The sequence below is a fragment of the Acomys minous genome (genome assembly GCF_964271855.1).
Source record: "Acomys minous genome assembly, chromosome: 8".
Lineage (NCBI taxonomy): Eukaryota > Metazoa > Chordata > Mammalia > Rodentia > Muridae > Acomys > Acomys minous.
In genome coordinates this window covers 57,694,852-57,720,122 of record NC_140489.1, presented here as the reverse complement: position 1 = coordinate 57,720,122, position 25,271 = coordinate 57,694,852, and the positions used below count along the sequence as shown (strand labels likewise).

The 25,271-nt window shown below is 40.3% G+C and overlaps 1 protein-coding gene across 3 annotated transcripts in view; it reads left to right on the top strand.

Moving 5' to 3' along the window:
- The window catches only part of TTC6 (tetratricopeptide repeat domain 6), a 170,340-nt gene that overhangs the window by 74,001 nt on the left and 71,068 nt on the right, over positions 1 to 25,271 (top strand). For all 3 annotated transcript variants that reach the window (XM_084791644.1, XM_084791645.1, XM_084791646.1), the window contains exons 7-8: positions 15,498 to 15,639; positions 23,934 to 24,038. In XM_084791644.1, coding sequence (XP_084647770.1) covers positions 15,498 to 15,639; positions 23,934 to 24,038 — 247 coding nt within the window. The remainder of the gene's footprint in view (positions 1 to 15,497; positions 15,640 to 23,933; positions 24,039 to 25,271) is intronic.

Sequence of the window (25,271 nt, the reverse complement as noted above, 5' to 3'; positions counted from 1 at the left end):
AGAAAGTATTTAAAAAGGCAACCGAAGACATAACAGTTAAAATGCATTTGCGTGGATTAGGTTTTGTTGTGGTTCCCTGCTTTGTCAGTGAGATGGAACTAAGTCTGTAAAATGGTCATTCCCTATGCTTGAGCTGTTTACAAAAGCTCCAACATCATACTTAATCCTTATCAAAACATAATGTATTTTCAAGATGCATATGCCACTCACAACATAGATCTGAAGCCTCTTAGTTTTGTCAAGTCAGTGACAACTTTTTGAAAATCAATGTATGGGGTTTGGAAATTTAGGAACTGTTTCAGCATCTCTAATGAACAATAACAGCCTAAATCTGGGAGTACAAAATAAAGACTATGTTTAATCTAGTAGGCACGAGATTCCATGAGTGTAAAATAAGACTGTGTATAATCTAGTAGGTGCAAGACTCTACTTTCTTTTTCCTTTAGTCCTGAAGATGGAACTCAGACCTGGAGCATGCCAGGCAAGTTCTGTGCCACTGAGCTACACAACCAAACTCTATAGTTTCCAGGCGTTTCCGTGTACACTCCAGACACCAAGCACCCTTTTGAGTACTTACAGCTTGTATTATTCAGTGTTAAAAATGCTGCTTTCTTTCCAATTCTAAGATTTTCTTGTTCCAAGAGAGTAAGTAAATGCTCTGTTTGATACTGACAATTCCTGGCAATTTGTTCTTAAGTACCAAATAAGAAGTTAACTTAAAAACTGAATATTTAGTTCTCTAGCATCTGTATCTTGAGGATTATCTTACTAAACATAGCTTTACCATTTCAAAACATGTCTGTCTGCAGAGCCTACAAGTTGAGGGAAATGTGTAATCTTTCCTGCTCTAATAAGAATTCTGAGGAAAGGTGGCTGTAAGTACAAATCCTCTCACTTAGTGGATTTGCTTTTGCTGTAGTAAGAGTACTGAACTCTCAATCATTATATGTCTAGTTATGAAACCTTAGTGCTTTGCTAATTTTACGATAGCAATTGTTATTTGTGGAAAATACCAAGAATATTTTAGCAGGATATACACTCATGTTTGTTCAAAAATTAGCCAAGGTACTAGTCAAATGTACATGTATAAAACTTAAATATTCCAAGGAGTGGAATAGCTGGGTCCTGAGGAAACCCTATTCCAAGTTTTCTGAGATAGCGCCAGATAGATTTCCAAAGTGGCTGTACTAGTTTGCATTCCCACCAGCAATGAAGAAGTGTTCCTCTCTCTCCACATCCTCACCAGCATGTGGTGTCACTTGAATTTTTGATCTTTGCCATTCTGATGGGTGTAAGATGGAATCTCAGAGTTGTTTTGATTTGCATTTCCCTGATGACTAAGGAGGTTGAGCGTTTCTTTAAGTGTTTCTCAGCCATTCGATATTCCTCTGTTGAGAATTCTCTGTTTAGTTCTGAGCCCCATTTCTCAATGGGGTTAATTGGTTTTGTGGTGTTTAATTTCTTGAGTTCTTTATATATTTTGGATATTAGACCTTTGTCATATGTAAGGTTGGTGAAGATCTTTTCCCAGTCTGTAGGCTGTCGCTTTGGAGCATCTTCTGGGTATATTCCACTCCTTGGAATATACCCAGAAGATGCTCCACCACACATCAAGAAGATTTGTTCAGCCATGTTCATAGAAGCCTTATTCATAATAGCCAGAACCTGGAAACAGCCTAAATGTCCCCCAGTAGAAGAATGGATAAAAAAACTGTGATACATTTACACTATGGAATACTACTCAGCTATTAAAAACAAGGAATCCCCAAATTTGTGGCCAAATGGATTGAACTAGAAATGATCATAATGAGTGAGTTAACCCAGAAGCAGAAAGACTCAAATGGTATATACTCACTTATATCTGGACACTATCCCAAGGGTCATGTCCCATGAATGTCTTCACTTCCAGGAAAATGGGACAGAGGGGGAGGACATCCTATTGGGACTGTAGGTGAGAGAAGCATGGGAGAATGGGGAAATAGAAGGATCCAGAGGGTCCTAGAAACCTACAAGAAGAACATTATGACGGGTAGATCTGGGCCCAGGGGTCCTGCTCAAACTATGGCACCAGCCAAGGACAATACATGAAGTTAACTTCAAACCCCTACCCAGATCTACCCAAAGGACAGGACATTCTTCACAGTTGAGTGGAGAGTGGGGTCTGACTTTCACACGAACTCTGTTGCTCCATATTTGACCATGTCCTCTGGATGGGGAGGCCTGGTGTCACTCAGAGGAAGGATAGCAGGCTACCAAGAAGAGACTTGATACCCTATAAGCATATGCATGGGGAAGAGGTCCCCTCAGTTACAATCATAGGGGAAGGGAATAAGGGGAAAATGGGAGGGAGGGAGGAATGGGATAACAATTGATATATAATATGAATAAATTAATAATGTATATTTTTAAAATGGTTAAATATTTCACATTGAATCTTCTACTTTAAGATGAATTTTGCATTTCATGGAGATATTTGTCAACATTTACTTAGATGTCCTAGTGTGGACTTGCTACATTTGAGTGCTGTGATTTAAACCTAGGGCCTTGTGTGTGCTGGGTAACTGTTCTCCCACTGAGTTATGCCTCTAAGCTTTGGTATGGACTTTTGCTGTTCTTTTAGAGGCAGTCCATCACTATGAAACCCAGGCTGGCCTAAAACTTGAGATATAGTCCAGGCCAATTTCAAAGTTGTAGCAATCTTCCTGAATTGAGCCTTTAAAGCAGGAGAAAAATCATTGAAACTATTGAGACGTTTGCATTTTTAGTAGGTTAGTATGCAGCTGTTGAGACATTTCTTGTCAATACATGTGCTGAAATAATAAATGACATTCTATAGTGTCACCCATGCTAGATTATGTGTGAACAGTAAATTTGTTTAATATATTCTCTAATTTACCAAGTTCTGGTGGTATTTATGAAAATTCATGGCACTGTTCAATCTCTTGCCGTCCTTTTAAGTGTAGCTTGATTTTTGTACATTGGCATCCCTCCCACCATCTGGTGAGGAAACAAACAACCACACAGATAAGATACTCACTTGGAAGTGCGCGCGCACACACACATATACACACACACAGAAACACACACAGTTCAATCCTTATGCATATATATGTGTGCACATATATTGAATATGTGGATATGTATGTGTGCACACATATACATATATGTATATGCACACACACACACACACACGTATATATGTATGGGGATTTAACCCAGGGCCTATTGCATGCTAGGAAATCACTATTGTTTACATCATTTACCTAAAAACAATCTTTTGGGCTAGAGAGGTGGCTCAGCAATTAAGAGCACTGATTGCATCTCTGGAGGATGAAGGTTCAGATCCCAGCAACCACATGGCAGTTCAATTGTCTGTATCTCCAGTTACAGGAGCTGTAGTATTGTCAGGCCTCTCTGGACACCAGGCATGCAAGTGGTGCACAAACATGCATGCAGGCAAAAAGCCCATTCATAGAAAATAAAATAAAAAAAAATAAAAACCAAACATCTTTTGTTGTTTTAAAACCTACATTTGGTAAGGTTCAACATTTTCTATGTGTTTTATAGCTAATCACTTCTCCTTTTGAAAATTGCAAGCTCGCTATCTTGGAGTTGTTATTATCCTTTTTGACTTGTAAATGGTTTTTTTTTTATACTTTCCACATATACTGAAGGCATTTTTAAAAACTTGACTCTTCAATTATGTCTATGGTGTTTTATGGAATATAGAAGTTATGATTTGTATATAGTGAAACTTCTGTGGGATGGGGGTCAGTACAGGGCCATGTACAGTAGTTCAGGCTAGCTTGGAACTTACTGTGTAGCTGGGGTAGCCTCCAATTCATTATGATCTTTCTACCTCAGCCTATTGAGTGTTGAGACTCAAGGCAGGAGCCCACACCCTGATCTCTAGCACACCTTTCTTTAAGTGTTTTAGCCTTGGTGTCATTATCATAAAAGAGATTTCTACACTTATATTTAAATGCCTTATACTACCTTTCCTGAGAAAAATTACCCCACCCATCTATAATTTGTTCTGTAATCATTTAAATAACCTTTTCTGACAGCAGGTTACCAAGAAGAGACTTGATACCCTATGAGCATATACAGGGGGAGGTAATCCCCCTCAGGAACAGTCATAGGGGAGGGGAGTAAGGGGAAAATGGGAGGGAGGGAAGAATGGGAGGATACAAGGGATAAGATAACCATTGAGATGTAACAAGAATAAATTAATAAAAAAAGGAAAAAAATAAATAACCTCTTCTTTTCTCACTGATTTGGAATTACAATTGCGTTAGTCTTTTTGCTGTTACTGTACAAAATACCTGAGAATGGGCACTCACAAAAGGTTTATTTAGTGCTCAGCAGGGGAGATTAAAGGAAATGATGCCAGCTTCTGCTCAGCTCTCAGGATGGACTGGCATTGGACAGGATGGCAAAAGGCAGGAACATGGGCGTGAGAGATCACAGGGTAGGAAAGGAAGCCCTGATCGTGTCTGCCTCCACCTTTGTATTGTTACCTTTGTCCATTGCTGTGACAAGAGTTGACATGAAAGCCTAAGGAAGGAAGGAGTTGTTTTGGATTATGGTTTGAGGACATGCAGTGTGCCCTGGTAAGAAAAACATGGCAGACTTCAAGGAGGTGGCAACATTTGCCTGGGGCTCCTGACATCTGGGGGGCAAGGAGGTGCATGGCTGCGCTTACCTCTCTTTCTCTCGCGTTCATTTTATTCATTCTGGGATCCCAACCCTTGGATCCACATTCAGGCTAGATTTCTCTCCTCAGGCTTGTCAAGGAATGTCTCCCGGGTGATTCCAAATGCAGTTAATTTGAGGCAGAAGATGGACTCTTAACTTTCTCCTAACATCACCACAAGGAAGACCAAGCTCTTAGCACGTTATTCTTGCAGAGCGCATCGATGCTAGCTAAACCATAGCACTGCCTTTATATTCTAGGGTCCATGATTTTGAGTGTGTTTCCGGACACTTGCTCTATTTCACAGGCTTGTTGATGCAAAACTATTTTGTTGGCTTACATGAATACAAAAAGAGATGGTAGCAGAAGTGCTGCCCTGCAAGCATTGGCTGACCTCAACCAATTGTCCCCATTGCCAGTTTCCTGATGCAGAGGGATGCTTAGGGCATGAATTTCAGAACCTTTAACTAACTTGGCTTCAGATCACAAATTATTGGTAATTTCTGTAGACAGATCATTAGCCTCACTCATTAAAACAGTAGTACTAACTATTGAAAAACAAAAGATTAAAGGGTTATAGTTAAATGCCTATTTTATACTTTGTTAAAAATTAATATTTTAACGACTGTATAAAATATAAAAGAAAATTAAACAAGGAAAAGAATTGTATAAAATCTTGCTATTCAGAAATGATAATTGCATGTTAATTTTGTCCTTTTTACATGTGACTATGAGTTCTTTTTTTTTTTTTTTTTGGTTTTTTGAGACAGGGTTTCTCTGTATAGCCTTGGCTGCCCTAGACTCACTTTTGTAGTCCAGGCTAGCCTCGAACTCACAGCAATCCGCCTGCCTCTGCCTCTCGAGTGCTGGGATTAAAGACGTGTGCCACCACGCCCGGCTGACTATGAGTTCTTAGTGTGTCTATGTGCAACTGCATGTGTGGGGGCATATATGTGCATATATAGGGGGCATTCATGTGCACATATATGCAGATACCAGAGGAAATTCTTAGACACCCTTCCTCATACACCATCTACCATCTTTTTTGACACAGTTATTGACTTGGAACTCAATGAGTAGACTGGTCTGGCTGGCCAGTGAGCCCCAGCGATACACCTGTGTCTACCTCCCTAGTATTTAAGGGCAGGCCACCATTCCCAGCTGCAAGAATTCACTTAAATTTTTTAGTATTATAATTACATAAGTTCCCTCTTTTCTTCTCTTACTCCAAGCTGTCCCATATACACTTCTATCCCCTGCTCTTCCAGAGGAACCACGTTTGGTTCCCAGCACCCACTTCTGGTGGCTGAAAAACCATCTGTGAATTTAACTGCAGGAAAGCAGACATCCTTGTCTAGCCTCTGCAGACACCTGAACACATGTGCCATATGGATACAGACAGAAATACATATGCATCAATAAAAATAAAATCTTCAGAAACAACAAATCACAAGAAAACAACCAACCAAACAACCAACCAAATATCTTCAGAAACATTATTCGTGTCTTCATTTTGCAGTGGCACTTAGAACACGTGGTTACTCTTCTGCGAAGCTGCTTTCCATTGCTCCTAGGGATCCACACTGAGCTCTTTGTCTGCTTCTCTGGCATGCCCCCATCACCTGGCGTTTAAAATCTTATTTTCATTTGTGTGTGTTTATTCATATTTGCACACACACACACACACACACACACACACACACACCCCTCTGTGTCTGTGTCTGTGTCTGTGTCTGTCTCTCTGTCTCTGTCTCTCTCTGTGTGTATGTGTGCGTGTGCTCACATGAATGCAGGTATGTGCAGAAGCCAGAGGTGTTGGATCTTCTTGGAGTGCTGGAAACTGACCTTGGGACCTTTGTAAGAACTCACTAGCCGTCTTTCCAATCCCTGTCTCCATTCTTGTCTCCTCCCTCTTGATGTGAGTGTCCAGGGCTTAAACTGTGGCCTCTTTTCACATCTGCTTATACTCTCAAAGTGAGCTTCTCAAGGTCCATGGCTTGATATGGTATCTGCATCCTGATAAGTATTAATTATTCAGGTGAGAGCACAGTGATGCTCTTCATGGCACTTTGTATATCACTGCACATTGCCCATATTTAGGATGGTCCTTTCCACCCCAATTAGCCCAGTCTAGAAACTCTCACTGGCATCCTGGAAGTTTGTCTCCTAGGTGATTCTAGATGCTAGTAAGTTGACAATCAGTATCTAACATCCCACTTGTTCCTGTTACTTACTTTTGATATGAGATAAGAACTTGAATCCAGCCTGTGGTTTTATTGGCATGTAATTTACTACTCCTAGATTCTTATAGGAGTTTATATTTCACCTACATAACATTTGGGGGTGGACTGCTTTCTAATGAACTTTTCCTTGTATGTACAAAGCCCTCCTGAAACGCTACTATATCTCTTCAATTGAGGATTTTCCTATTTTGTTTGACTGTTTACATTGTATTTATCTTATGCTTTTCTTTATAAATACCAAGTAGCTATAGACTGGATCTTAATTTTGTATTCTTCATGTATATCACTTGTTTGCTTATATTAATCTCTCAAACTTCTGCTCATCAGTGCTTTCGTGTTTTGAGGTATGATGTTTAAACATCACAATCCGCACTTCAGCAGTCACAGGAGGATTTGTCTTAGTCTCTTAAGGGAAGTGTATGGCTTCATTTTATTGCCCGTTTCATTCCCTGTAGACCATAATGAGTCTTTCAAAGATATTTTTGTTTCCCCTTGACATTATTCATTTGGCTCCCTGACTGTATTTCTTTGTTCTAGGTTCTCATAATAGAACTACTATTGTATTTTTCTGTGTGCTCACATTTGAAGGAAGACTGAAGAAAAGACTTTTCTGGCTACCCAAAATAATACAGATCAGGTTTCTTTGACAGTACATTGTTCAGTTTGGAAGTACTAAAATCCTACTGTGAGATTTTAAGTAGAATAACCAGAGCTAAAGGTTTATAGTCCCCTTATTCAGAATACTGAAATATTGGGGAAAAAGGAAACAGTATCTGAAAATTTACCATTTTCCCCTCAGTGATTGTTGAGACTATATTAAAAATGATCCTTTCCTATTGGAATGTATATATCATAACAGTTGTTATAGGCTTCACTAATTTGAAAGCTTCTACTCCTTTGAAGAGATACGAAGTGTAGTGTGTTGAGAGAGATGTGTAATTATCTTAGCATTATTATTTCTACATTGTATGACTTACAAATGAGCCGTATGAAGAATGCTTATACTTGGAAGATTTCATCCAACTCCTTTAAGTAAGTTAGTGATATTTGGTAGGAAAATAGGAAATTATGCAATAGAGATGAAGAGAGTTGTCTGTAGTAACAAGTATGCAGTATATAAAATATTTCATTTTCCAAATGAAGAAACTGCATGATGGCATTTAGGAAGCTGGTTCACATGTACATAGCGGGTAAAAGCTAGGATTCAGACTCAGGTGGCCCTTGAATCTTGGTGGGGTTTTTATTGTCTCTCATTGCCTCACGCACCTGTGCCTCTCTGTTCTCTTTATGCTTTGTCCTGAATACTCATTCTCACCGTGAGTCCCTTGTTGCATAGGAAAAAACATGCCTACTCACCTTTGGTAGTTCACATTCATTCCATTGCCGTCTAATATTGGAATCAGATTGTTTACTTCTGGTGTGGTGGGGGATTGTATCTTAATTCTTTTTTCATTTACTAATTTTTTTATTTATGTATATTCATTCATATCCCTGTCATAGCTCCTTCCCTCTTCTCCTCTCAGTCCCACTCTCCCTCCCTCCCTCCATCTCTCTCTCCCTTACTCCTCAGATAAGGGGAGCCCCCACTACTAACCCATACCAGCACATCAAATTGAACCAGGACGAACACATCTTCTAACCCCTGTGGCCTGATGAGGCAGGGGGAAGTGACTGCAAAGGTACAGAGTCCCTGTCAGAGATAGCCCCTGCTCCCATTTCTAGGGGACCCATATGAAGACCAAGCTGCCCATTAGGTACATATGTATAGGGGCCCTAGGTCAAGTCCATGCATGGTACTTGGTTGGTGCATCAGTCTCCACAAGCCCAACCTGGGCCCAAGGTTAGTTGGCTCTGTTGGACCTCTTGTGGAGCTTCTGTCTCCTCTTTCTTGGCCCTTCTAATCTTCACCTTATTCTTCCACAAGACTCCCTGTGCTCTACCCAGTATTTGGCTGTGAGTCTCAGCATCTTTTTCAATCCACTGTTAGATGGAGTCTCTCAGAGGACAGTTATGTTAGTCTTATGCCTGCAAGCAGAGTAGAGCATCATTAATAGTGTCAGGAGTTGGTTCTCTTGCCTGGGGTGGGTCTCAGGTTAGACCAGGTAATGGTTGGACATTCCGTCCATCTCTGATCTACCTTTATCCCTACACATCTTGTAGGCAGGGTAGATTTTGGGTCGAAGTTGTTGTGAGTGGGTTGGTGTTTCCCTCCCTCCACGAGGGTCCAGTCTAGTCAGAGGCTGTCCTCTTCAGGCTCCATGACTGAAGTCTCTACTGAGAGTCTCAGCTAGAGCCATCCCCATGTCTTCTCAGGAGCCTACCCACTGTAGGTCTCCACCTTGTCTCAGACATGCCCCACTCATGGTTTCTCTTCTCTCTGTAAGCCCCTTGTCACCCTGTCCCCTCTCTCGAGTTTGATCTACACCCTCATTTTTCTCCATGCTCACTCTCCAACCCTGTTCCCTCTCTTTAACCACTTCAGTTGTCTATTCTATTTCCACGTCTGAGTAATATTTAAGCATCTTCCCTTGAGTTTTTCTTGTTAGTTATCTTCTTTGGGTCTGTGGATTGTAGTAGTATGGTTATCCTGTACTATAATGGCTAAAATATTCTTACAAGTGAGTGCATACCATGCCTGTATTTCTGGGTGGGTTAGTTCACTCAGGGTGATCTTTTCTAGTTCCATCCATTTGCCTGAAATTTTCAAGACTGCCTTGTTTTTAATAGCAGAGCAGTATTCCATTCTGTAAATGTACCACAGATTCTTTATCTGTTCTTTTGTTGAGGGTCATTTGGGTTGTTTCTAGATTCTGGCTATTACGAATAAAGCAGTTATGAACATAGTTGAGCAAATGTCCTTGTTGTACAAAGGAGTTTCTTTTGGGTGTATTCCTAGGGTGGTATAGCTGGGTCTTGAGGTAGAACTATTCCTAAATTTCTGAGAAAGCGCCAGATTGATTTCCAAAGTGGTTGTACAAGTTTGCACTCCCACCAGTAATGGAGGAGTGTTCTCTTTTCCCTACATCCTTGCCAGCATGTGCTGTCACTTGAATTTTTGATCTTAGCCATTCTGAAGGATGTGAGATGGAATCTCAGAGTCATTCTGATGTGCATTTCCCTGATGACTAAGGACATCGAGCATTTCTTTAAGTGATTCTCAGCCATTTGAGTTTCCTCTGTTGAGAATTCTGTTTAGCTCTAAACTACCTGTGACCTCCAAGCCTGCCCACACAAGGGACAACAAGATAGCTAAAGGACAGTGTATCTTACTTCTTGATTTTGCTAGTGTTTGTTCCCTTCTAGGCATCTAGACAGAGGATGTTGCTAACTGTGGGGGGCGTCCTTATGCTAATTATGTAACTCTATAAAGCTTTGGGGTTTCCGAGTATTGCCTTAAAAAAGTCTCCATCACTCATTGCACTTCTAGCTTCCCACTAGAATGTGCCTTTGGCTCATTCTAATGCTGTCTGGTGCCAGCTGTAGAATGCCATTGTCTGTGGTCTGTTGTACTTCCTCCTTAATGTGCTTTGTGTCTTGTTCTTTATGTCCTTCCAGCGTGGGTATCAGGGAGTGTCTGTCATTGCTCTTTCTCCTTATTGTCTGCCAGTTCTCAGTAGTCAGGTGATTCCTGGCCCCGCTTTATACTTCTCCTAACCTTGTTCTTTGCTGTATGATCTAGGCAATAACCTAGGGTGTTATATCAAAGAGCCTAAGACTTAAATCTTGTCTGACGTTGAGTTGATATTATGTGGGAAGAACATACATCAGGGTTATGTTATCCTAACTCTCTTACCCTAAATCCTCTCTGTGTGTGAGGAGACAAAGGCAAAGTTCTCTATCCTCAGATACATGGCAGAGTTAGAAGCAGAATCAGTTCCGACCTCAGTTAAGTTTATGTTACAGACACATTTGCCACGTATTTTCATTAGCCTAGTTTTTCTGTATTTTTCCCTTTTTATCTTGTGTTTGAGTGTTTGGGTATTTGGCCTGCATGTATGTCTGTGCAATGTGTCATGCCTGGTGTTCATGGAGGCCGGGAGAGGGTGTCAGATCTTCTGGAAATGGAGTTACAGACTGTTGTGAGACACAATGTGGGTACTGAAAGTCAAACTTGAGTCTCTGGGAGAACTGCAAGCGTTTAATTACTGAACCCCACCTTTTGTGTATTTTTAAAAACACAGAGTGGTAGTGACAAAAAAGCCATTTCAGTGTACATGTAAGTGCTTGATAAGTTACTTGACTAGTATGAGTTTTGCTTTTAAAAAATTTTTATTAATTTATTCTTGTTACATCTCAATGGTTATCCCATCCCTTGTATCCTCCTATTCTTCCCTCCCTACCATTTTCCCCTTATTCCCCACCCCTATGACTGTTCCTGGGGGGGATTTTCTCCCCCTGTATATGCTCATAGGGTATCAAGTCTCTTCTTGGTAGCCTGCTATCCTTCCTCTGAGTGACACCAGGTCTCCCCCTCCAGGGGACATGGTCAAATATGAGGCACCAGAGTTCGTGTGAAAGTCAGACTCCACTCTTCACTCAACTGTGGAGAATGTTCTGTCCATTGGCTAGATCTGGGTAGGGGTTTAAAGTTTACCGCCTGTATTGTCCTTGGCTGGTGCCTTAGTTTGAGCGGGATCCCTGGGACCAAATCTGCCTATCATAATGTTCTACTTGTAGGTTTCTAGGACCCTCTGGATCCTTCTACTTTGCTATTCTCCCATGCTTCTCTCATCTAGAGTCCCAATAGGATGTCCTCCCCTCTGTCCCAGTTTCCTGGTAAGTGAAGGCTTTCATGGGACATGCCCCTTGGGCTAGTATGCAGATATAAGTGAGTATATACCATTTGACTCTTTGTGCTTCTGGGTTAACTCACTCATTATGATCATTTCTAGCTCATTTGTTGACAAATTTTGGGAATTCCTTGTTTTTAATAGCTGAGTAGTATTCCATAGTGTATATGTACCACAGTTTCTTTATGAGTTTTGCTTTTGTATGGAGAAACATAAAAAAGAAATTATTTGCAATCTTAACTGCATAATGTCCTAACTTTTACATATTTCTAAAAGCTCTATTTTTTCCAAAAAGTAAAACAGTATCATTCCACCAGATGTCACTGTTCGCATGTGGCAACGCACTTACAGTGGTTAAAAAGTACAATCCCCTCAATCATATTTTGTAAAAATAAAAATCTGTATAGTTACACATATTTTCCTATAGGCTCATAATTTTGAGACTTTATTCCTTGCTTTCAAAAAAGCATACAAAATTTTCATCTGCCTCTGCTGCAGATTTTAAAGAAAAAAAAATACACAAGGATAAAGAAACTTGTGTGTAGCTTAGCATTTAGATGACAAGCTTGGAGAGTTCCTCTAGTCCGTGGGTCTACGTCTTAAACAGCATAGTCACAGTTTTCTAAATTGTGGGAGTGAGACCCTGTGAGTGAGTTGTAAAAATCAGCTCAGTAATTAGCTATGGAGGTTTTCAAAATGACATCTAGAACAGCCTATTGCATATAAATAATACCTTGGTAAACGTTTGTAAGTGAATATCTTTCGTTTTCTTATGCATATATTCTGTGAATTACCTGAAGGTGACAATGGGCCCCTGAGAACTTTCCCTCAGGCTTTATCCACCTGGTAGCAGGGTACACTTTCTAGGAAAAGAGAGTGAAGCTATGATGTAGAACTCCTCTCTGCGGGGTCTTTCTAAGGCAGAGGAGGACTGCCAGAGGGAGAAAGCTCTGTGTTTCGTAGCTTTACTTCACAGTTGCTTATATGTAACTTAGAGTTCTCAAAACTTATATCAAATGTCTTCTAAACTTCTGTTATAAGCAACTTAGAGTCAGAAATATGTTTCGTATCTTGGTCTGATGGTAGACTGGTGCTGGCTTTTAAAAAGGCAGAGCTTGTACTGTTATACAGATGGACTTATTTTGTTCCATTAGCCTCTTCCTTGATAGTAACAGTATAGATTATAATTTAGCCATTTATTGAACGTGCACTATTTGAAACTCTGTTTGCATAATTATCCCTAAGGAGTAGATGTAAGAACCAATCAGAATTTTCATTTGTAAATGAGGAAACAGATTAAAGAAAGAAAAGTATCCTACTCAAGTGTCTTAGTCTGTTTTGAGTTGGTCTAACAGAATACCCAAGACTGGGCAAGTTATTAAGAACTAGCCAATCGTATTTATATCGGAGTCTTGGGAGTTCCAGAGTGGTTATCTGCATCTGTTTAGGGACTCATGCCTCTTCAACACCTGATGGAAAAGGAAAGGACATGAAGACAGACAGAAATAAAGATGAATTCCCATCCATCAGAGCTCATTCATTCTTGCAGAAATGGCATTGACTCATTCATCAGAGCTGTGGCCCTATGACACAGATAACCATCATCAGGTTCTACTTCTCAACATTGCTACTTTTGAGAATGAGACTCAATATGAGTTTTGCTGAATCCAAACCATAATCAAATCATAACACCAAGATAATCTGAAGTGGCCAATTTAGGGTTAAAGTTCAGGCTATTGCTTCATTACAGAGTCTCTGTCTTTCCATGGTGTCAGTGATATGTAGACTTTTTTGAGCACAACGACTTTTTGGTGTACTTGATAAGTGTAATAATTTCTAGAGGTAGCTCTATAGAATGTCAGTGGCTTCTTCCACATTCTCTTGGCCAACTAAAACACATAACTGTGCTTTTGGAAACTGAAAGACAGTAAATGTAGATGATGTTGCTCCTCCGTTTATGGCTTCTAGCTAAAGAACAGTGTTGTTATAAGGTAGCTTTTACATCACCTCACCCCGACCACTTCCATTCTCCCCCACCCAATAATCTGATGTTAAAACTGCTTTATTTGTCTTGATGTATTTACACTCTAGGCTCATTTTGATTTTTTTTGTCTCTAGACATGAGCCTGGTCTTTTCCAGGCCTACAAGTCAAGATTGAGCTGCAGAAAACAGAAATACTTTTAGTTATTTGAAACAAGAAGGAATTGGGTAATGGATTTTTAGTGGAGGACTTGTGATAAATGGGCATCCACCTGGGTAGACTTGCAGAAATACCCACACAGCAAGTGACATGGCTACTGAGGGAGCTGCTCCTTCTGCCCCAGGAAGGCTGAGAACTAGAAGCCCATTATACTAACAACGCCCTTTAATTAAGAGTCAAGGCATCACAACTCTTCGACTGGCCCAGATATTCATTCATTTGATATTCTCACTGGCCAAATAAAAATTAAAACTAACAACAGCACTCGGGAACACTACTGTGGGGGGAACTCGGTGTGCCTTGATTGTGCTTGCCAACAGAACCATCAAAACCTTCTTCCTTCTAAATGGTATGTGTGTGAGTGTACCTGGAGAGTGGCCCCAAGTCACGTCTAGAGCGGACTAGCTACAAGAGAGTCATCCCACCATCCTCACTGCCATCATGAGGAGGGTAGTGTTTCTGTGTATTCAACATGCTGGGGATCGGTTATAAGTTCTCTTTGGAGCCATGGGATAAGAGGTGGCTCATGGGTAGCTTTCCTCATGAAGAGCTGGCAAGATGGGGTGTGAGAGTTCTGTGTATTATTAAATGACAAGTCAATTGGGTGTGAGATTCTTTTTACTCAGCTCAAGTTCACTGTTCCTCTCATAACTACCTTCAGGTCCCCAGCAAACAGAAAATTAATGTTGTCCTACCCACAAAGGACAACACTGGTGATTCCCAAAGCTGCTTTCTCTCCCTGTGATGGAATGTCAGAAAATCAGAGAAGTACCAGTAGCCCTTTCATGTGTGATTGAGACTGTTGCAACATGAATGGGCCTGACTTATGTTTATTTTATACTTATTACAAAACATTAACATATTTTAGGAAGCCTCTTAAATCATTTGTTATTGATAGATTCTGCTTTCAAACTTTAAGCTTTATACTATATATACATGCATACCACATCCACTCTTAGTTCTAAGCCTGCGTTACATACTGAGGGAAGGCCTGATGCTAAGTGGTTTTGGTTTTAAAGAGATGTAAATTCAATGGGGAAGTGACAAGCATGTTGCCAGGGGCAGTTCTACCTAGGCTGGTGTTTTGCAGTCTAAGAAATGAATATTTGGTTGTGAATTCAGAGTGGGGAAGAAAGTTAGAAATAAATTATAAAGACTTCGTTTTCTGTGTACGGATGTCTTGCCTGTATGTATCTCTATGAGCCCCATGCATGTCTGATATCTGAAGAGGCCAGAAGAGGTTTCTGGATCCTCTGGAATTAGAGAGTGTCAAGAGCTGCCATGTGGGTTCTGAGCTCCTTGCCCTCTGGAAGAATTGAACTCATGTCCTCTGGAAGAGCAACAAGCACGCGTTTCCTACGTAGCGAGTCAAAACCATCACTCAATTGTGTTTAGAATCAGATTTTTTTTTTTAAAAAAAAGTGAATTGGCTTCTTCACAATGTCTGTTTAATTCAGTTTTTAAATGTCAGTACATTGATTTAAGCAGAGACAAGTGACAAGAGGGTGGTCCTTTTTGGTTTATCAATAACTTTAAGAATGAATGTATTGTTTTTGTCACATTGTAGAATAGTGTATGGCGTTCCTGTTACGAGTGAGAAAGAAAAATACAGCAGTGTTACTCCAGAGCCGCCAGAGAAGTTCCCTGAACTGATCCAGACAAGCCAACATCCAGCTCAGCAAGGAGACCTGCGGCTCTTGGGAGAAGAGGTAAGCCTTGCTTCCAGTGCTTGTTGTCTTCCTCACAAGCTCTCAATCTTATTGTTTGGGCACTTTGGGCATTCTTGAACATTAACAAGGACCTCAATACTTGTTAATGTGAACTATGTCTTTGAACACTTACAACTTTAAAACATAAATCAGAAATTGTTAAATATATCATTAAAACAATAAATCCACGGGCATTAAATGTGATTCCATAAATGCATATTTGTAAAATGATAGTTACTTTGTTTCTTGCACAGTGTCTTGTTGTGAAGTCCAGGTTAGGCTGACATCTGGTGATCCTTCAGCCTTAATCTCCTGAGTGCTAGGGTTACTACCACACACTACTGTGCTTCCTGTAATTATAGTTTCTAAAGCCCAAATATAGTGAGAAAACTAAAATTTGTTTTTTTTTAATGTACTCACTTGGCAGATCTCTTTATATACTGAATTCTCAAACATTTTTCATTGTTTTGTTTATAGTTGTTTGCTTGGGGTAAAATATAAAATTCCGTCTTTAAACAGATATGTAGCTAGAAAAGATAAAAATATGTCAGTATTATTTCTTACGTATTGTTTTATTGCTCTAGCTAGAACTTCAGTTACTATATTGAACAGACATGGAGGAGTGGATAGCCTTGTCCTGTTGCTGATTTTAGTGGAATTGCTTTGAGTTCCTCTCCATTTAATTTGAGTTAGCTATAGGTTTGTTGTAAATTACCTTTATTATGTTTAGATATGCCCCTTGCTTCCTTAGTCTCCCCAGGCCTTTTATCATGAAGGGATGTTGGATTTTGTCAAAAGCATTTTCTGCGTCGCATGAGATGATCCTGTGGAACAACCCAGTTTTTACATTGCCAAAATATTTAGCAATGGAGATGTGGCAATGTCATAATGAGGGCCACAGCTTTATAAAATCCTACTGTCTGGCCAGGAACCCCTTCCTGCTGGATGAAGTTCTGGCCTGACTGGCTTACATCATTCTTTTCATGAAACACTGGCCACACGACCTCTTTCTTACTAGCCACAGCTTTCTGTTTTCTTCTTTAGGAAGGGCCTGTCTACTTTAGTTCACAACTCAAATAGCTGTACATATGCTTTTCCTCAAAAACCAACATTTTTCTTCACTTCAGGTCTTCTCACCTCATGAAATTCCACATAAAGATGATGTGTCCTGAGTGACTGAGATTTAGAAAACTTGATTATGTTCTGTGTTCCTTGGAGGGCATTTTATTTTATTTTTGTTTTTTAAAATATAGTTTATTAATTTATTCATATTACATCTCAATTCTTATCTCATCCCTTGTATCCTCCCATTCCTCTCTCCCTTCCATTTTCCCCTTACTCCCTTCCCCTATGACTGTGACTGAGGGGGACCTCCTCCCCCTGTATATGCTCATAGGGTATTTTAAAGGTGCTGTTTGTCTGAGTCCATGCTGACACCATTCATTTTGTTATTTGTGTTTATGTTTAACCATCAGTGCAAATGTCAACACAATGAAAAAGCAAAATAACCTTTTCTTATATATCAGAACATATTTCATTTTCCCCCCATATAACATTTTTATTGATTCTCCTGGAGTTTCACATCATGTACCCCAATCACAGTCCCTTACCAATCCATCCTCTTTGCGACCCCCCAAAAGTGAAAAGAAAAAAAAAGAAATAAAGAAAAGTAAAAAGAAAAAACACCCCAAGTCCACGATGTGCTATCTATATACTCACTGGCATGTGATAGCACTCTTAGTGGCCTGCCCTTTAGTAGATCTGAGTCCTTCTGCTGCTGTACATCCGCCAGAAGCATCAATTCTGGAGAGCCAATTTTCAGTTTCCCCATCACCCTTTTCAAGAGCTCCCTTTGGTGGCTTCCTGTCCAGGCTGTTACTTTTGGGGATGGGGTTGCGAGGGTAGGGGTTGTCACAGAAGCCTTCCATGTCCCTCCCTTCAACTGTGCATCTACAGTCATCAGTGTCACAGGAAAAGTAGCCTCCTTGCTCTTCACAGTCAGTGGAAGCACAGATGATAGCAGGAGTAACAAGCATGGGCCTTCACATGGTTTCTGGTGACAGCACAGACTATGAACATGGCCCCCTGCTGCAATAGGACCCTAGACCGAGACAAGGCCCTGGAAAGCAGCCCTGAACACAGACATCAATGTGGCCTCAGGTGACAGTGCGGGCCACTCACGTCAACATGGCCCATGTTGGCAGCATGGCCTATGGAAATAGTTTCAGGCTGCAGCATAGACCACGGATCTCTGTATGCCCTTTGGTGATAACTTGGACCACGGACATCAAGACAGATCCAGGCTGCTGTAGAACCATGGGCCCAGGCACGGCTCTCGGCAGCAGCAAGGACCTGAATATCACCATGGCCTGTGGTGGCTGCACAGGCCACTCACATCAATATGTAACCACCCGCTGACCAACTCCTCCTTCCCATCCCTCCCCCAACCCCAGCTTATAGATGTGGCTTCTGGCTGCAACACAAGCCATGAATGTCTGCATGACCCTCTGTGGTAATCTGTGCACAGACATCATCCTGGCCCCCAGCAGGGTGGTCTAGGTGGTCCTGACTGACTCACCCAGCTTCTTGCTCTTCTGCTCAGGGTGCAGTCTGGGTGCTGCTGTCTCTTGCCAGACTAGATTTTGAAAACTGGTGATCTGCCTTAAGTTTCATTTATACGACGTTTTAATACCTGAAATAAATTCACATGTCTGTCTTCCCCAGTGAACAGAATGTTCTGACCTCAGGTCATCAGTGTAAATATGAGCTATTAATACTGGCCTGTAATACTAATTTATATGAGTTTATAATCATATATATATATATGTATATATTTCCATAATGTTACAGGTTCTAATTAGTGGTTCAGTTCCTATGTGGTCTCTACCTTCCTGTCAAACTCTAGCATCCATTAGCCATGCCTATCACGTCCCCAGAACCCTTAGAACATTTTGAGCAGGGCAGAGTCCTTTCCAGTGACTAGCATTTCTTTACTGGCTTAATTAGATAAAAACTCTTCTGAAGGGACATCTGTATCATTCCTTAAAGACAGAGTACTGTTGGTCAGCCTCCCATCAGAAGTTTGTATCTTGCTTGCTTACATCCAGGATGGTAGCTTTGTTCTAGATGCCTACACTGCAATAGCTCCATCCACTCCCTGTGTGTACCGCGACATGTCACTTGTATGCTCGGAATCCTCTGAATTTCTAGATACTCTTAGAAAAGCCATCAACTTCTTTGGGAAGAGTTTATTCATTTTTAGCAAGAACTTTCTGGCTGTAGGCCTGTGTACCTTACTTGCAGTATGTCTATCAAGTGAGGTCAAACACTTAAATTGGAAAAATTAGCCTGGCAATCACAAGTTCTGCCATTCTTTACCCAAGAATTCTTTTGGTAGATTGGAAATGTTGATCAAATATATGGAATGACAGAGGCACGTATCTGACTAGAAATAAGTGCAAGTATCCTTGTCATTGTGACTTTTTCTTTGCAAGAGTGGGGTCTTCACATGCTCATCTGTACTTCAGAAAGTGTAGAGTCAAGGGTTCATAGCTAATGCTCGAGTACTGCTTGGGAGTTGATGCTTTACCCTTATTAGTGTGCACTTGTTTTTGTCAAAAGCAATTCTTCATGGTGGTAGGGTGTGCACAGTCAGTCTACTTAAGTAATTTCAAAAGTCAGCAAATTTAAGGAAAACAAAGTTGCTAATAATATCAAGCTTTCAGATGCCTATTATTTTAAAATACTGCCATATACCAGCCAAGGACAATACAGGCGGTAAACTTTAAACCCCTACCCAGATCTAGCCAATGGGCAGAACATTCTCCACAGTTGAGTGGAGAGTGGGTTATGACTTTCTTAAGTACTCTGGTGCCTCATATTTGACCATGTTCCCTGGAGGGGGAGACCTGGTGGCACTCAGAGGAAGGATAGCAGGTTACCAAGAAGAGACTTGATAACCTATGAGCATATACAGGGGGAGGTAATCCCCCTCAGGAACAGTCATAGGGGAGGGGAATAAGGGGAAAATGGTAGGGAGGGAAGAATAGGAGGATACAAGGGATGGGATAACCATTGAGATGTAACAAGAATAAATTAATTAAAAAAACAGAAAAAAATACTGCCAAAGTTTTTTTCAACTTATTTTCATGAATAATTAAACAATATTTTATGTGTAACTATTTTTTAAAGACTTACTTTTATTACTGTTTTATTATTTATTAATTCATTGTTTTTATTGTATTTATTTTTATTACACCTTTGTAAAGACAGCATGGGAATTTTTCTCATGCCTCATACCCTACTGCTTCTATTAGTAATATAGTAGTAGTTGAACAGTTGTCTACAGGAGACATGTCCAAGTCCCAACCCTTGGTACTGTGACCCTGCTCCTATTTTAGAAACAAGGATTTTTCAGAAATAGGTAAAATTTTAGGATAAGATTATTCTTATTGTCTGATAGGTCTTAAATCCAATAGAAATTGTATGCTTAGAAAAGTTGAATGCCCCTTGTCACCAAATGAAGCTACCAGTACTATAAATGGGTTATACCCGTGGAAATCCCTAAACAACCTAGGACATCATCAAAACTCTTTCCACACACTGACAGCAAGGCCCTAATGTTGAAGACGATAGCTACACAGCTCATTGATCATGAAGAAGTTGCATTTGTGCCTATCCAGAGCCTTTATCCCTACCAACTACTAATACTGAGACTAGAAGGTACTCTGCACACTACCCAGCTACAAACTCTCTGATCCGCAAAGGTGAAATGCCTGCAAGATGCTCTAGTGAGGAGGAGGCACAAAGCTTGGGAGGTACCCAAGCAATATCTGGTTGAATGGAAGGTCCACTCCATGAGAAGGAACCCTTTCCTGACACTGTTCAGGTGGCCAAGAAACTAGATAGGCCAGGGACATAGAGAAAGCCGAATGCTACTGTTCTGCTAAAGGAATGTCACAATAAAATGACTCCTAATGACACACGCTATACTCATAGGCCAGTGTCTTGCTCAGCCACCACCGGAAAAGCTTCCTTCTGCAGTACATGGGAACAAATCTAGAGGCTGATGGCTGGACAATGTACAGGGACTGAGAGACTTGGAGCACTTATTCCTAAGTGACATCTTCATCAAATCCCTCCTTTCAGGCCTTAGGGAATCCTAAGGAGGAGGAGGGGGAAAATGGCAAGAGCCAGAGGAGATAGAAGACACCAAGGAAAAAATGCCTTCTGAACACAGCAGGACCCACACAGCAGGAGCTCATAGAGACTGTGGCAGCATGCATAGGACCTGCACAGGGCTAAGCCAGATGGGGCTCTGGTGCTGCTGGGGGAAGTGGACACAAGCCCCCATCACTAACCCAGAAGCTGTCTCTGTTTCTTATGCCTTTTTCCTCTGGCTCTTTTCATTTATTTTGTCATATTCTGGTTTGTTTGTTTTTTCATTGTCTCTTATTTTATTATCGTTTTCAGATGACTGCCATATAGTAAGAGCAAGCAGAAAGGGTATAGATTTGTGGGGGTGGGGGGTTGGTGGGGAGGATCCAGGAGGAGTTGGTAAAGGGAAAGCCATAAATCAGAATATATTGAATAGAAATCTATTTCCAATTTAAAAAAAGATAGGAAAAAATGAAAGAAGAACGGAATGCTATGAGGACACTTAGCACACATAGCATACAGGGACAAAGGTTATGTTTTGATGGAGGATGAGGTGTAGTTCCTGGCCAAGAAATGCAAAGCTTCGTAGAATCCTCTAGTAGCTAGTGGGAGGTTAGGAGATGCCAGTCCTTGGAGACCACAGAGGAAGCGTGTGCCTTGATTTTCAGGCCTTTCTCTTTATTTAGACCAGCTCGGGATGCTTGGTATGGCAACCCCCAGGAGACCTCAACAGTTCAGTGGTATGTTTCTCACCAAGGTTCAGAGTTACCTGGATTCACATACAATGTCTGTGTCTCAGGATTCTATTTGGACGTAGCACAGTTTTAAAATTTTCATCTAAACTGTGACAGACTGAAAATTTCAGGGATTACCGTTCAAGTGTTTTGTAAACTGTGTCTCAGTTGCGAGCTGGCTGGAGTTGGATCTGATTGGCTTGGGAAACTTCCAGAGGGAGACTCCAGACAGAGAGACTCTCGTCAGCATGTCTCTTGCAGAGCACAGTCTCTTAGCAGGACTTAGCAGTACTGTTTGGACCTTGGTCACCTGTGAGCCTATGCTTCCATTTCTTCTAAAGATTTCCCCTGACTATATTCTTTTAAGAGGAAATCACTATGTTCAGTCATACTTAAAATGAAGGAATTTTGCCCTACCTCTTTGAGACTAGGATGACTACAAAAATCAACTAGATTCTTCTCTGTAGGGATATTGTTCCACTTATTTACCCAATCATTTATCATCTGTTCAAATCAGCATGACTGATAGATATTACATTACACTTTGTGTTATAATCCAAGGACACATTATCACTCCTGCTACCATTGCTAAAATGGCACACGCTTTGACTGTTGGCAACACATTTATGGTTGCTCCCACACAACTTACAATGTATCTCATCAATATGAGGGATTTTCAGCAGTTAGTTAATTTTTGCAAATAGGAAATGTTCTAGACTTCTATTCTTTCTTTAAAGGCAGTTTCTTAATTTTTTACAGTGCAATGTTCCAGGCTCATCTTATCTTCTTATACATTTCCTGATTCGCTTGTATGATGCAGGCAAATTTATGTGATAATAAACTAAGACCTAGGTAGCATGTATGCCACTTCCGAGGCACTGTTCCTTCTATGCCTTGCCAACTGAAGAAGCAAGAATATATATGTCTTTAGCTGGGCAGTAGTACATAAGAACTCACAAGCCCATACAAATTTGAGGTAGACAGAAAGGCCAGCGTGGAAGTAGTGAGGTGAGCAGCACTGGCAGAGGAGTTATGGGCATTTGGTAGCAGCTGGGAGAAGGAAGTCAGTTTTCTTTAATGATGTGACTTCTGGTTGGTTAATTACATTCCAGTGCCTACTCCGCTCCCAACAGTGGTACAGCAATACAAACTGGATTAGATGGGGACAAAAGGAAGACGAAGAAGAAGAAGAAAAAAAAAATTAATGTTGGGCAGGTAGATCAGAAAAGGTAAATATAGGGGGAGTAAAAAAGAATATGATCAAAATGCATTTATGGAATTCACAAAGATTAATACAAATATTATTTATAAAATATATGTGTCTGTGTATCCTAACTCATAAATTCACACATCTCTAAATGTTGCTATATGTAAGCACCCATGTCTATATTAAATTAAGAGTGAGTTCACAATCCTCTGTGATATGAACCTCCTAGCTACCCCTTGATTATCTTTAAACTCTCATCCCAATAGTGGCAAATTGGCTCCAATCCATCCTCCACTCTTGTCTTCAGTCTTAGAAGTCCAGTATCTGTGGATGGTGAATCAGAACTGCTAGTCCATATTCCTGTGGGTAGGTCAGCAGCTGAATTCACAATGCCATAGGGACTGTGACTTTTCCATTGGTTTTACGTCCTCCAGTCCTTTCCAGTCACTGAGCTCAGCATCCGACCTACGTTTATGAGGTTGTTCCGTTTATTGATAATACAGTTAGAATGTGTTGTTATGTTTTGCATTTCACCTTGAGCTCCTCTTTACTCCATAATTGTTTTTGTAAGCTTTGCATTATGCTAAAAGTCAACATTTGTTATTCAAAACTCAATAAGTTTTAACAAATACATAATATCATGTAGCCATAGTTCTGCTAGTATCTCCAATAGTTTCACTCTCCTAAAACAAATCCTTTTTTAGTTTATGACTTACTAACTTAACACTTTATTCAGTGTCTTTATGGTCCCAAGTATTCTCTCTTTGTCTCTCTGTGTTCTAATACAAATGTATAAATAACATTTTTACATGAATTTTTCTGAATTTATTATTTTTAACACTATGTTTCTAATTCCCATTTAGGGATTATAATTGATGTTCCTGAATAGATTTATAATACTTACTTACCTGTTTCTCTCTTAAGAAGCACTTACATTGGACTTTATTTTCTCATTTAGTATGCTCTGTGAATGACCTATACATACCTCCCCATGCATATTTCTGATAACCTGCTTAGAACACATAGCGAGAAGTGATATTTCTGAGACAGGTGACATGTGTATCCCCTCTTTAGCTGACTGGTTAGTTTGCCTCCCTGTGTGCAAAGTCACCTTCCCATGATAGTCCACTAGAAACAATTTGGCAGTAGGTTGGGCTTTCGTTGCTAATTTTCATAATTTTTATACTATTTGCAAGATGTCTGCATATCCTGGAACTTCAAAGATGTTTTGGAATCTTTCTGCACCCAAATTTGCTATTCCAGAATCAATAATGAGGGAAACTTTATATCCACAATATGAGGTAAGGAATACATTTTGTGTATCATTGTTTTTTATGTTATTTAATAATAAACTTGTGTGATTGCTTCTGACCTAAAATTTACTAGGCAGTTGTTTTATAACTTGTTAAGCAGTTGTTGCCATGGTCAGGATTGGTTGGAGGATACCATAGAGATGGCCTAAATGTGTAAGTAATTGTCACTTGTATCATTTTATATGTATATAAATGTATCCTTATATTTTATACAACTTTAGCTATGATTTATGTACATCTTTAAATCATATACTTACTGCAGTTAGACAAGAATAACCTGCTTTCCCTTCGGAAGAGCATTTTATTTAAGGATTTAAGTCATAAAGTCATGCTCATTATATAGAGGATGTTTATGGTATTTTCATTTACCATTTTTGGTACATGAAGACAATGAACATTTATTATAAAATTTTAGATAATAATTACGAATCCCTATTAAATTTGCTGGCAGTGGTAGTAATATTGTTGATATGTGACTCACAGCTAAGACTTTATTGTTCATCTGAAAACCAGGTGGAACATCTTTTACACTTTGTTGGAAAAGTAAACTTTATTTAAACCGGTCCAGAAGAGTAGCCAGACTGGTGGAAGGCAACACATGGCCACGCGGCCAGTTGGCACAGGCCCATTTGGGAATCCCTCCAGGGCCTGCTCATCACCAAACACTTGCTGTATTTTCTCTTTGGGTTGAACCTAAAACCCTGTCTGCCAGATGCCGACGATATCTCCATTTTTTCAAGCATCTACTCATTTCATGGAAGAAGATCTTTTCTGAAGCTCTGGTAGAATTCTGAACTAAATCCGTCTCTCCAAGGGATTTTGTTGGTTGGGCAATTTTAAACCACTGCTTTAGCTTAAAACAGTATTTGTTGGGTATGCCAGGGCCATTGTATGAAGCCACAGTGTGTGTGACTACCTGCTCAAGACCTAAGCAAGACCAAATCAGCCAAAATCCCAGCGTGGGAAGGGGAACGGTTCATGAAGTCCCACCCACCAACCCAAGGAGCTGTAGGCAATCTAAGGAGTGGGCGTCGGTTTTCTTTAGGGATGTTTTACCAAAAAGGCTACATACGCTCCAGATGGACCTTTGCCTGTGTTCATACAGGCAGCACTAAGTGGACTCAGTGGGTTTTTAAAACAAAAACACTTCAACGTGGTGGTGGCAGGGGGCAAAGGGAGAGAGGGGTAAGAGTAATGGAGTGAAGGACCGAGGGCATATTT